Genomic DNA, 13,649 nt, shown 5'->3' with positions numbered 1-13,649 from the left:
GGAAGAGCCACACATTTCTACTGTCAGTTCTGGTCATAGTTTTCAGTGTTCTAACTGTTGACTAAAAGTTGGCTTTGACTCTTTCTAAAGGAAATGATTGAAAACTATGTCCACTGGAATGAAGACATAGGAGAATGGCAGCTGGTGAGTATTCACCCTGCATGAAATTATGGCGTGGAGCTGGTGCGGGCTGCTGTGGAGGAAGGTGGTGCTGGGTGGATCAGATCAGAACTCGGTGGACCATTCGTGGCAGTGCATTAGGCCTGGTGCTTTTGGGTGCTAGGCAGCACATTGGAGCCTTTCTGCTCCAGGGTTCACATCATGTTTGCTAGTGAGCCGTCAGGATGGCTTACAGTGGCCTTCCCAGTTCTCAGTATTGATTTAGACATTTCTCTTCCCTCTTTTCCTTTTTTGAGAAATGTGTGGCCTACACAGGAAATAACATGAGGAAACAAACCCCAGTGCCTGACAAGAAGGAGAGAGACGTGAGAGCACTTCACACACTTGTTTGTCTTTACTAGAATGGGGGTCGCTTGCTGCCTTGTTCCTAGTGTGTGGGCTGAGCCGTTCTTTGGTAAAAGAGAAGAGACTCTTGGGTGGGGCTGTTAGGACAGGTCTGCTCTTGGGCATGCACTTAGCAAAAGTCACTCCTGGCCTGTTGTCACTCTCTGCTGTGCCTCTTCACCGCTCTGGGCTGTGGGATGTGGCGGGAGACTAGGATGCCTTGCTTCCCTCAGTCCCAGGTCATCCAAAGTGCTGGTTTTAGAGAAAGGAAGACAGTTTTTCTTTACGTCTTGGCTCGATATTCTCCAACTTAGAGTGCATTTACAGAGTAGGATAGAAGACTCTCTTCAAAAGGGTATTTGATTTTGTTGTCTTTTGCCCAGTGTCAGTTTGTGTTTTAAATCTTCCTCAAATCTGATTTAACTTCATGTGTGTGTGTTCGTGTGTTCGTTCTTGTAGCCTTTTGAAGTAGATCTTTCCCACGTGTACCTCGCCTATACAGAGGAGAGTCTGCGTCAGTCTTTGATGAAGCTAGAAAGGCCACGGACCTCCAAGGGGAAAGCAAGGCCAAAGACTGGGAGAAGGTGAGGACAGCCCCAAGGCCTAAAGTCCTAAAGTGACTGTGTTGTGATACTATGGTTAGATATATCTCAAGGAAGCCAAACTTTAGTTAACATGATGCGTGGTTTGAAGTTACGTTCTTATGCAATTACAATTTGATAAGCAAAATATGGATAAAGAGTTCAAGGCCAGTCTGGTCTGTAGAGCAAAAGTTTCAGGACAGCAAGAGCTGTTACACAGAGAAATCCTATCTCAAAAAACAAACAAAACAAACAAAAAGAATTGCATTCTGGGACCCTTGTAGTGGCACACACCTTTTATCTCAGGATTTGAGAGGCAGAGGCAGGCAGAGCTCTTGTCTACATTTCAAATTTCAAAACAGCCAAAACTGCAAAATGAGACCCTGTCTCAAACAAAACAGAAACAGAACTGCATTCTTTCAGACTTCTGCCCATGGGAGGAGCAGAGCTAGTTTCAGCTTACCTTGTTCGTTCCTAGAGTTTACCTACCACCTACTGTCTTGTCTAGGGTCTTAATTTTCACACTAATTCTCCTACTAAGACACTAATTAAGTTGCCTAGTTAGGCTCCTCAAATACTATATTCATCTGGGCGGTTTTCTGACAAAGATACTGCCTCCAGGACGTTGATTTCTCAAGGGAAGCGTGCGTTTCTCTCTAGCACCGCTTGTGACAGTCATGTGTAGTCAGTGCTTCATCTCGTCAGCTCACTGGGAAGCCTGGGCTGGCAGTGCTCCTCGTGTTCCTACACTGAGCTAATTTGCACCAGTTGCAAGACTTTTGCTTTACATATAAGGTGACATTAATGGGTTTTATGTCTTTATGTTATGTAGTTTTTTAGATGTAATATAACACTAAAAATGTTGGAGTCATTAAACTACGGCCAGAAAGAAACAGCTACATGCTAAGATGTATAATAATATTTTTGCATTTTTTAGCATTTAGATGAAGTGATTTAAAGATTTTCATATGCTAGCCAAATCTTCACATGGAATCTTTATAATATATAAGTATTTATTTTATCTTTATGTGAGTGTTTTGCCTGCATGTTTATATGTGCACTGGTGTCAGATTTCCAGGAATAGTTGGTTGTAAGCCACCAGTATGGGTATTGGGGTGTGAACTCGGGTCCTAAGGAAGAACAACAGTGCTCTTAAGTGTCATGCTATTTCTGCAACCCCACACGTGTAATATCAGGGAACAAAGTAATCTGTCCTGAAAAACAGCTCTTGAATGGTCCCTCCCTATTAGAGGGTTAGTAGATCCTCCTCTGAGCTCTGTGGTCGTTAGGAAGATGCATTTCAGATGTGGCAAATGGTAATAAGCCAGGCAGAGAAGGGCAGTGGAGCAAGCTGGTGAGTAGTTCTGTCCCTCGTTAGTGTAGGAACAGAGGCCCCATTATTACTGGACCAGTGTCTTTATAAAGAGAATGCAGATTGCTTTCATGAGGTCTCTCAAGTTCAGCTACATTTTTTAAATTGTATAGACCTTAAAACAAATAATTTGATAAACTATTAGATACAGTTTCTGTAGTGCACTACTATAAAATACGCTTTTTGTTTAGCTTAAGTTAAAGAAAATATTTGTGGGCCAACGTGATCCAGACTCAACTCTGTAACAGAATCAAAAACTAGTCTTCGTGGGAAAGAAGCAGACATGTGTGCTAGATGATGTGCTTGTGTTCTCTGTGAGAGGCGTGCAGGTCAGTGTGCTGACAGGAGCAGAGAAGGCACGTGAGAGTGCTGTAGGCTCAGACACTGGGAGTCCTGCTTCTCTGAGGCTCTCTGTACTGTTAGCCTCGGAGGAGATGACCAAGGGACATCCCTGATAAGCTTAGTGGACACCTGTCTGCACCTTGCCTGACCTTGTGCTCAGCTCCTCACCACTCTGGATCACTGTACTGTGGCAATTTGTTCTTGTATTTGCTTTTGGTAACCTTACTCTGGGTATTGATCAAACTGCTGTGGTCAGGCATGGCTAGTGTTGGTCCATTGTGGACTCCAGCCACGTGATGTGTTGACAGTGTGTTAGGGAAGAGCACTCACCTTGCATTTTTTTTCTTCTCTTAACAGAAAGCGTTCTGCAAAGCCTGAGACCGTAATTGATTCTTTACTTCAGTAAATGTTACAGAATTAAGGTTACAATAAAAAAGAGCGATATTCTCATGCCTGGACAGAAATCCTTAATTAAGACTCTGAGGACACCTGTGTAATTCGTATAATGTAAGCTGTAAATTATGGAGTGAGGCTGGAAATAGTAATTTTCCTAATAATTCTTAGACTTTGAAGTTTCTGTAACATATAAGTGTGCATAGGTCATGACTGTTGGGGATGCCACGCTGTGCAGCAATGCTCTGTGGAAGGAAGGGCGCAGTTCTTACAGAACATTGTGGTTGTATGTGAATGTGTGTCTCTTAGCTTTGTACTCAACTATTGTGTATCTAGATAAGCAGAATCTCAGAGTAGAAGAAAGTCTGTCTTGTTTGCACACAGTGCATAGCAGATCACCTTGTCCTGTGTCAAACGCCTGGGGGCTCATCTAAACAGTAACTTCTCCTAATACCTGCAGGCCTGTCTCAGTGCATTCTGACTTTATACTGATGTTTGTTGCATTTAGGTATGAGATGACTGACTATGGATCTCCTGTAGAGATTGTATAATTTGACAGCTTTGCAGTTTGCATTTTAAAGGTACAGTTTGAGCATGTGCTTCATCTGGCCACCCTCCACCAGTTTCTCTCACCCTACCTCCACCCACATTAGCCTTTCTTGTTGTTGCTGGCTTGGTTTCCCTCCCAAAGCTAACACTGACCACCTACCCTTGCTCACACACATTTTTAAAGGTTTCCCTGGACATACAGCTTACAGACACTCTATTGCTGCATTTTAAGTTTTGATGGAAATGACTGTATACAAATTGAAACCAGTCTCATTTTTCAGAAAATGAAGCTAAACCAGAAGAATACCCTTTAATTTTCTTTATAGCATTTACATACATAGAATATACTGTTCTGAGTTTCTTCTGTTGGTTAATCCACTTAGGCCATATTCTTCTCCGAAAATGTTATATTCAATATATAGTAAAATAAGTTATAATAAATTTTTGTAGTAAATGTTTTTACTTTTTTGGAGTCTACTTATAAACCTTTTTTTCTTTCTTTCTTTTTTTTTTTTTTTTTTGGTTTTTCAAGACAGGGTTTCTCTGTGGCTTTGGAGCCTGTCCTGGAACTAGCTCTGTAGACCAGGCTGGTCTCGAACTCACAGAGATCCACCTGCTTCTGCCTCCCAAGTGCTGGGATTAAAGGCGTGTGCCACCACTGCCCGGCGATAAAACTTTTTTAAGGTTATGAGCTCTTATGCTTCGGAAACCTATCATGCTTTCTAAGTTTGAAATTGTGCGACTACTCCAAGCTCTTGATTACAAAGGTTTTGAGACTTCCCAAATTAGGATTAACTAGGTTAGTATGATTTTAGAAGTTTGGGTAAATAATGGCTTATAATTACAGAGGTGTGTGTAGGCTGTGAATGACTGAGTAGAGGTGCAGCCTGGTGAGGTGATGGAAAATGTGGAGTCTTCCAGAGAGTGTCCTGTATGTGCAGTGTGTGCTGATATGACCGTGGCCACGGTGGCAGTGTCCTCAAGGTAGTGAGTGGCCTGGGTTCTGTGGTGCACTGAGCAGAGTGTGTGTCTCATAAAGGCTCATGTGAGCCAAGTGTCTTGGTGATGTCTAATTTCTTCATGGTGTAAATTTAACTGTTAGTAATGACAGAATCTTAATTTAACCTGTAAGGAAAATTAATCTATGTGCTCTCATTTTAAAGTCTGTGCTTCTATCATCTAACAGTTTAGTTGGCCTGGAAGGAATATCTGCTGTGAACTAAACTAAAACATTAGAGATTTTGATTCTCTAATGTGTGTTAAAACCTATAACAATAACAAAATAACTCCATAAAAACTGAAAATATTGAGAAAATTCTCTAAACATCTTAGAAATTTTGTTTGCTTGCTTGCTTCTTGTTTTGAGATAGGATCTCTCGGTGTTAGCCCGGGCTGGCCTGGGACTCAGGATTCTTCTGCCTCAGCCTCCAGGTGCTATGATTACAGGTGATGTCCTAACACCAAACAGTGTGTTCATGAAAGCATTTGCTCTGACCAGGCGGACATGGTTCATTTTCTGAAAACCGTGTTAGATTCTTGCCGGGTTGGGAGGTCCGTTTGAAGACGGTAGGACACCCACTTCTGTCACAGCAGCACTGACTGCTCCTCACTTCCTGTGTCTTTGTCCACAAAGGAGGAGTTTGTATTTTCAGTGTTGATTTCTTGAATGGATAGAGATGAAGAACAAACTTGCTTAATGTTTAAAATAAATGTACAGATTTTAAATGAGTGGGACAGACCTATAAATAGGGTATTGATGAGTATCCTTTTCCCCTTAATTTTTTTTTTTTTCTTTTTTTTGTTTTTTCGAGACAGGGTTTCTCTGTGGCTTTGGAGTTTCCCCTTAATTTAAAAAGTAATATTTATTTACTTGAAAGGAACCCTAGTAGGAAGTTGGCTCTGACAGCCAGGCTCTCCACTCTGTCTGTTGTGATGTTCAGGCTTAGCCAAGGAAAGGCTGTGCAGCCAGTGTTTTCCTGACAACAGGATCCTCTCACAAGATGTTTACATTCTGGAGAAGGTGATTTTCTAGTTTGTGTTTTTGGCAATTGGAATATCAAGGTTGTTTTGCAGGGGAAAGTGTTGCTTCATCTACGACATGGTTTTAAAGTCATGATTACAGTTTTAACGTTTCTGTTTTCATCTTAGGTTTAGAATGTGTCCCGTCCTCCTTGCCCTCTTTTAAGGCGTAACACAAGGAACACCCTCTTTCCTATAGAGCTGTGAGTTACGGATGGGCGATGTTTACATTTGCACACACCGTGTCCACCCAGTTTCTCCTCCCTCCTTTCATTCTCAGATAGACTCCCATTAGCCTAGGCTGGCCACAAACCCTCTACGTAGCTCAGGCTGGCCTTGAACTCCTGATCCTCCTCTACCTCCACCTCACAATTGCCGGGATTACATTTATGCACCAATACACCCCAACCCCTCTCCCCCATGTCTTAATATATAAAATTGTTTTCTTCTTTGTTCTTTTTCTTGTTTTTTTTTGGGGGGGGGGTTTCTTTTGGTTTTTCGAGACAGGGTTTCTCTGTGGCTTTGGAGCCTGTCCTGGAACTAGCTCTGTAGACCAGGCTGGTCTCGAACTCATAGAGATCCGCCTGCCTCTGCCTCCCGAGTGCTGGGATTAAAGGCGTGCGCCACCATCGCCCGGCTTGTTCTTTTTCTTTTAACTACTAGTTTTTCCTAGTGCCTTTGAGCTGACCCTGCAGTTTTGACTAATTAGAATTCGTGAAAACCTGAGCAGCATTGCTGTATTGCTGTTACCAACCAGGACACAAACTGTATAATAAGTTGGCTGTGTTAATTCAAAAACCACACTTCGGTTGTATTTTATGTATAAATTGTATTTGTTTAAGTTGTATATATCAGTGTTGTGTGCACATGCAGCATGATAAGATGAGAAATAAAATTCCTCCCAATGCCTACTGTCTTTTAAGAGATTTTTATTTTGTTGTGTCTGCTTACACATGTGTGCACCATGTGTGTGCTGTGTGCCTGTGTTGACCAGAGAGTGTTGGGTCCCTTGAACTGGAGTTACAGTTATGAGTTGCCATGTGTGTGGTAGACAGGCTAAAGAAGTTCAACATGGGCCTTGAGAAGGTTTGACTTAATGATTACTTTAAAGAACTTTTTTTTATTCCAAGTTAACATACAAAGTGACTGCGTGTTGTTTGCCATTTTCAGACATGCATTTCACTAGGCTTTGCTCATATTCATCCCCCTTGCTTGCCTCAGTGTCTTCTCTCTGCTAGCTTTTATAGAGCCCCCCTCTGCGCCAGACTGCGGCCATCTTCAGGAGTCCAGCTTGGAAAGGAGGTGCAGGGAATGTCACCCCCAACTGGGGTTCCGGCTTCTCCATGGCTGTGCCAATGCCACCATCTCCCCTCATACTTCCCCAGTGAGTCTGAGGCCGTAGACAACTAGGGCAGAATTACTCTTGGTTATGGGAGGGAGGCAATGACTGGGCACTTGAGCGGACTCCAGGACAAGCCCCCAAGAGCAAAATTCTCTAAAGCCTGATGTCCTCTAGGAATGGATGGCTTCACGGTTTCCTTCTTAAGGACTAAGTTGTTTTATGAGTTTGCATGTTTGCCTGCATCTATGTATGCGCACTGTAAATGCGCCTGGTGCCTACAGTCTCAGGAGAAGGCATCAGATCCCTTAGAACTATGGGTCCTGGAAGCTGAATTCCAGCCCTGCAAGAGCAGCCAGTGCTCTTAACTGCCCAGCCGAGCTGTCTGCACAGCCCTCAAGAATTCTTCCGATTGCTAGATGATCTAATGAACTAGATGATCTAATGGCCTCCCTGTCTCTGGCCTGGTTGACCATTCCCTACTCCTTTCTTTGAGACGAATAGCATTAGTTTGGGGGGAGGCACATGAGTACACCTCGTGTGTGGCAGGTGCAGTGTTCTTACGCTCCAAGGGACCACTGGTTAGGCCAGGCTGGCGGACCCGGGAGTCCCAGGTATGGTCCTTTCTCTGCCTCCCCAGGCCAGATGCTGCTATGCTCTGCTTCTTAATGGGTGCTGGGCCAAACTTAGCACTTCACTTGCTGAGCTGTCTTCTCAGCCATGTCCCTTCTCCGCTTTTAAGATTTTATTTTTATTTATGTGTTTGGTGGGAGTGAGGGTGGGGAGGTATTTGCCCATAAATGCAATTGCCAGTGGAAGCCAGAAGGGAGCGTCAGATCCCCTTAAGCTGGAGCTACAGACATTTGGGAGCCACACAGCATTGGTGCTGGGAACTAAATGCCAGTCCTCTGGAAAAGTAGTCTGTGCTCTTAACCGCTGAGCCATCTCTTAGGGGCCCCCCACCCCAATGCTTTTTGTTTGTTTGAGACAGTCTTGTTTAGCCCAGGCTGGCCTCCAACTCTGTACAGAGACAAGAGTAACCTTCAGCTTCTGATCATCTTGACTCCACCTGATTGCTGAGATCACGGGCAGTAGACACCAAAGGCTAGCCACCATTGCTGTTTCCTGCCCTCATCTTTTCCAGTGAATCACTCAGTTCCATTGTAGAACTAGGCAGTATCTGAACGAGTGGGAATTACCGTGAGCCCAGGTTCAGCAGGAACAGTCCAGGGGCTCTGAAGCCTTTGGGGTCTGAGCTTCAGGCTGAGGGGCAGGGCCTCCAGGCACATTTGTTAGTGGATTAACAGAATTGCTCCTTAAACCATTTGATTTGCAAAGCAAATCAGGTATTCCGTCTTCCTTCGGAAGCTGAGCCCTGGTGTGGGAAAGTGGAGGTGAAGAGGCTACTTCAAAAACAACCTGTTTCCTCTCAGCGTTTATCTTGGGCTTCCTGCGACCCAACCTTCAGGTTACTTTTATCAGTGTTATCAGAACATCGGGCTGTCTCACCCAGACACGGTGTGGCTCTCTCAAGCCTGGGACAGATCAGATGTCCTCCCACACCTGCTCCCCTCCCCCAGCCTCTCAGAGGACTGGGGAAATTTGAGTTGTAATCAAAGGCTGCGTTTCTCCGATTGTAGCTAAGAATTTAACTGGGACTTTACAACTGAATAAAATTTTCTCAGAGTCTGATACCAATCTGAACAAAGAGGATATTGCCTAACCCAACCTAAAAGTGCCAGAGAGGCTGCAGAAACCCTATGCTGGCCTCACTCCTGATCTCCACCTAGAGTCTTGCCCCACCCACCCCTCTGGACAGGCGGCCTCTGTTCTGTTGTTGAGTTACCATACGGAATGGTTGGTTTCCTTGTAGCACCCTCATGCTCAAACACCATCAGAATGTGATTAATTAGCACTCATCGCCCTCTCCTCCATCCTTCCTCCCAATAGTCCTGGCTTATGCTTCTCACAGGTCACCCCACCCCTCTAGGTCCCCCCTCCCTTAATCCCCTTTCACTTTACACATGTGCACACACTCTGAATACACACAGATTTAAATCCAGATTCTGCATAAAACGGAAAAATTTGTATCTGGCTTTATTTTGCTTAACATAATCGCGGGCTACATCTGCTTTCTGTAAACACCATGATTTCATTCTTCATGCCTAAGCATGAACCCACTGTGTGTCCGAACAGCATGTCCTCTATCTGTTTATCTGTCGGCAGATATCTTGGTTCCGTATCTCCATGCTTCACAGAGCTACAACAATCGTGAATGTACGAGCATCGCTGTGGTGTGCTCACTCACAACCCTCCCGGTTCATAGTAACTGAAGCACGCGGGAGACCTGTGTTTAGTTCTTTGGGATCCTCCCCATCAGTTCCCACAGTACTGTCTAAGTGTCCTGGGTAAGTGTACCTTGGGACTGGGGAGATGGCTCAGTGGGTAAGGACACTTACGAAGTAGGCATGCCGACCTGAGTTCCCATCACCAGCACCCACACAGAAGCCTGATATAGCAGCTCAAACCTGCCCAGAGCTAGGTGGAGACAGGTGGATCTGGGGCACTCGCTAGCCAGCCAATCTACCCTATAGGGTGAGCTCCAGGTTAAGTAAGATCCTGTTTCAAGAAGCAAGATAGTCGGGGCGATGGTTCAGAGGGTAAAGGGGTTTGCTGTGCAAACCTAACAGCCTGAGGTCAGTTCTGGTATTGACCTAAAGGAGGGAGAGAGGACTGACTGTTCTTCAGCACCGCACAGGTGCACACAGGCATCCACTCACACCCACTTAAATGCATACATACGGGCATGCACTCACATACTCGCATGCACACACACATTCAGAAAAAGAAAGTGATTGAGAAAGACACATGCAATTGTCGGGCCTTCACATTGCAATGTAAAGTCACATGCCCATATGTACTTGTGTGTATGCGTACACACACCCACACAGAGGCAGTCTGGAGAGCTAAGGTGGGAATATAATGGTCTCAGGGTGGGAGACCAAGAGGGCTGGGGGTACTCTACTGTGCACAGAGCCCTGGGTTCAATCCCCTGTACAGCAAGAGGAGGACTCTTAAACCTTTCTTTTCTTTTTTAAGAGAGGCCAGTTCAAGAGATGTCAGCCATGACAGTTACTTAAGGAACTACAGTGCCCAAGAGTGGAACCCTACCTTGTGTTGAATAAATTAACCCTGCAAGTTAACAAGACATCGGCCCCAAGATGCAAGAGAGCCCCTACCTGCCCTGGATGGGGATTGACAGAGCTGAGCCCCTGACCTGTGTGTTGAAGGAGCATGACACACCTCTTCCACAAGGAAGCTGGCTGCTGTATTTTGCTTTGAGCTGCCCCATCCTTGGAGGATCTTGATACTGCGGGATGCCACCTGAGAGGACAGGTGCAGGCAGACAGAAAACCAAGGTCACAGGCAATGGTGCAAAGAGAGCAGCGACAAAAAGAATCCCTGGAGCCGGGCAGTGGCGGCACACGCCTTTAATCCCAGCACTCGGGAGGCAGAGGCAGGCGGATCTCTGGGAGTTCGAGGCCAGCCTGGTCTACAAGAGCTAGTTCCGGGACAGACACCAAAGTTACAGAGAAACCCTGTCTTGAAAAACCAAAAAAAAAAAAAAAAAAAAAAAGAATCCCTGGACCATTTTTTAGATTACGTTTATTTATTTGCATGTGCGCATGTGTCTGTATGAGCACTTAGGGACACGTGTATGCAACAGCCCCTGTGGCGACCAGAGGACAGCTTGTGGAAGTCAGTTCTCTCCTCCTACCATGTCGATCCTGGGACCAAACTCAGGTGTTTAAGCTGGGCCGTCTTGACTGGCACATCCCATGGCATTCTTATTAGAGGCCAACATTTCTTAATGCACCCCCAAAAGTGTTGCACACAAGACACAGCTATATGGTTTTGTTAGGCATTTATCAGCTAGGTACTGATTACCCATTGCCAAGTGCCAGTTAGAGATAACCTATCCAGCGGTTGAGGGCAAAGCAGTGAGGATAGGGACAATGGGAGAGAGCCGATGGTACCATCTTCGCTGTCAGTGACGAGGTACAGTCCACCGAGCAGGCGCTGGCTGTGGCTAGGTAACCTCCGTAACTGCTCCGATCACAAGCCCCAAGACTTGCACTTAATCCTGAAGTTTCTCCTCGCGTGTGTTTTATGTCTGTCCTTAGCCTGTGTTCTCCTCTTCTCTTGGTCCCATCAGAGGATCCAGAGTCCAGCCCCTCTGTTCGAATGCAAGCAAGAATGTTAGTATGCCCTGACCATCTGAGCTCCCTGTGTGATCGACTGACCTAGAGCCGGTGTGTGTCCTGTGGTCTGATCTAGGTCTTTCTTTCTGACAGCCTTTCCTTTATCATCCTGGCCTCATATACCAAGTGCAAACCCACAACTCGTATCCTGTGGCAGACACAGCTCACGTTAGGTAGCGCATGCAAATGAGTTTCAATCAAAGGAGTAAGGAAATTAAAGTTGTCACTGTGCATCTTCCCCAATTGGCCTTAGAAGCGTTTATTGCCCTTGGCACACTGGTATTTTATGTGGGCAGGGTGAAACTGACTGTGGTCAGGGTGAGATTTTAAGCTTTTGATTTGTTTCCCCTTATTTTGAAGGGGTTAAAACGTTGGTATGTATTTTTGGTGTGATTTTAGTGCTGGTGTTAATTGTCGTCACATGCGTGTGACTGAGGGCCAAGAGAGTGCCAAGTCACTGTTAGTAGACTCCTCTTCCTTCACAGAGTATCTTCCCAGGGGCCTTAGCTAGTTTCTCTCCTCTTCCATTCCTTTAAAATAAGTGTTATTAAGACATAACCCTTGCTCTTTTGAAAAATATATTTTACCAGGTGGTGGTGCACACACCTTTAATCCCAGCACTCAAGAGGCAGAGGCAGGTGGATCTCTGTGAGTTCGAGTCCAGAGTGAGTTCCAGGACAGCCAGGGCTGTTACACAGAGAAACCTTGTCTTGAAAAAAAAGAAGTGTGTGTGTTTGTGTATGTGTATGCACACACACACATTTTATTCTGATTTTACGCGTGTTTTGTCTTCATGTATGTGGGCACAATGTGAAGGAGGCGATGCCTGTGAGTCCCTTAGAACTGAAATTTCAAATGGGTGTGCGCTGCCACACGTGTGCTAGGGATCAAACCTGGGTCAGCAGAGTGAAACACAGTGTTGTCTCTTATGCACAGGGACAGGGTGCGTGCACACACGTGTGCGTGCGTACACACACACGCACACACACAGAGGCACAGACTTAATGCACTGACTGCCAATAGCCGCTCCAGCTCTGCTTCCTCCCTCCTTAGCCCGATCACCGTCCATCTTTCCCTTGTTTTTATTCTCCCGGTGGCCGTCATCATAAATTCCAAGCTCTCCTAACTCGTTCTTTACTTTTCTTCACTTTCTATAAAGAAAGCTCCACATGGGAGCAAGGTCGTTCGCCCTGTGGCCTCTCTTATAGCCGTCACCAACTCAGGACTAATCTCTAAATTTTTTTGAGATTTGTTCATTCTTATTTCATGTGTGTGAATGTATGGCCCGCTTGCCTTTCTGTGTTCTGCATGCAGTGCCGACAGAGGTCAGAAAGGGCATCAGATGCCCTGAAACTGGAGTTTGGACCGTTGCGAGTCCCCATGTGGTGCTGGGACTTGAACCCGGGTCCTTTGGAAAAGGAGTCAGCACTCTTAACCACTGAGTCATCTCTCCAGCCCTCAATCATGACTACAACAATTTTCTCAATTATCAACTTTAGATGTCACATGTTTATTTCCTTATTGAAAAATTAAAAGACTTATTTCATGTTTTTGGAGGGTGCAGAGTTGAGGCAAAATCTCATTTATTCATGTTGGTCATAACTCACATTCTTTTAAAAAATATACTTTGATTCTATTAAATTACGTGTAAATGTGTGTGCGTGCATGTGGATGTGTGTTTATGAGTTCAGTGCCCGCAGAGGCCAGAGCTGTCAGATCCCCTGGAGTTAGATAATTGTGATTCACATTGTGGGTGCTGGGAGCCAACCTGGTCCCTATTCAAGAGTAGCAAGTGCTCTAACCACTGGGCCACTTCTGCCCAGTAACTTTTAGTTTTCTTTTCTTGCAACAGGGTTTCACTGTGTAACTCTGGCTGGCCTGCAGCTCCTGTATAGGCCAGGCTGGCCTCAGGCTCACAGAAGACACAGAGGTCTCCTGTTTTTCTTTGTTATAATTGTGTACATAAGATGCACGTGTGGAGGTCAGAGGGCAACTTTGCAGAGCTTTTTCTCCTTCTGCTTTGATGTGGGTTCTGGGGATCCATGCTGGCCTGCCTCAGACTGGATTGTAGGTATGTGCTACCAAATCCCTGCCCTTTTAAAAAAAAAAATTAAATTTCTGGTTCTTGTTTCGTCAGCTGCAGGCTCTGCTGACTCAGTGATTCCTCCTCTGGAAAGTGGAGTGTGTGCCACGCCTCTTTGTTTCTGCTGTTTTATTTACTTAGTGTGTGAGAGTGTGTGTGTGTGTGTGGTAGGGGGGTTGAGTGAGTGTGTGTGTGTGTGTGTGTG

General features: G+C 45.2%; 1 protein-coding gene across 5 annotated transcripts in view; it reads left to right on the top strand.

The window, feature by feature from the left end:
* Kif3a (kinesin family member 3A) overlaps positions 1 to 4,199 on the top strand; it is a 37,680-nt gene extending 33,481 nt beyond the window's left edge. For 4 of the 5 annotated variants that reach the window (XM_005350089.3, XM_005350088.3, XM_013347315.2 and 1 more), the window contains 4 exons: positions 91 to 144; positions 417 to 485; positions 964 to 1,088; positions 3,157 to 4,199. In XM_005350089.3, coding sequence (XP_005350146.1) covers positions 91 to 144; positions 417 to 485; positions 964 to 1,088; positions 3,157 to 3,205 — 297 coding nt within the window. In that variant the 3' untranslated portion in view covers positions 3,206 to 4,199. The remainder of the gene's footprint in view (positions 1 to 90; positions 145 to 416; positions 486 to 963; positions 1,089 to 3,156) is intronic. The other variant, XM_026780235.1, reaches the window with a different exon arrangement.
* The last annotated feature ends 9,450 nt before the right edge of the window (positions 4,200 to 13,649 follow it).

This window comes from Microtus ochrogaster, chromosome 7 (assembly GCF_000317375.1).
Source record: "Microtus ochrogaster isolate Prairie Vole_2 chromosome 7, MicOch1.0, whole genome shotgun sequence".
NCBI classification, from domain to species: Eukaryota; Metazoa; Chordata; class Mammalia; order Rodentia; family Cricetidae; genus Microtus; species Microtus ochrogaster.
Note: the sequence above shows the minus strand (reverse complement) of the source record. Positions and strands in the feature narration are given on the sequence as shown.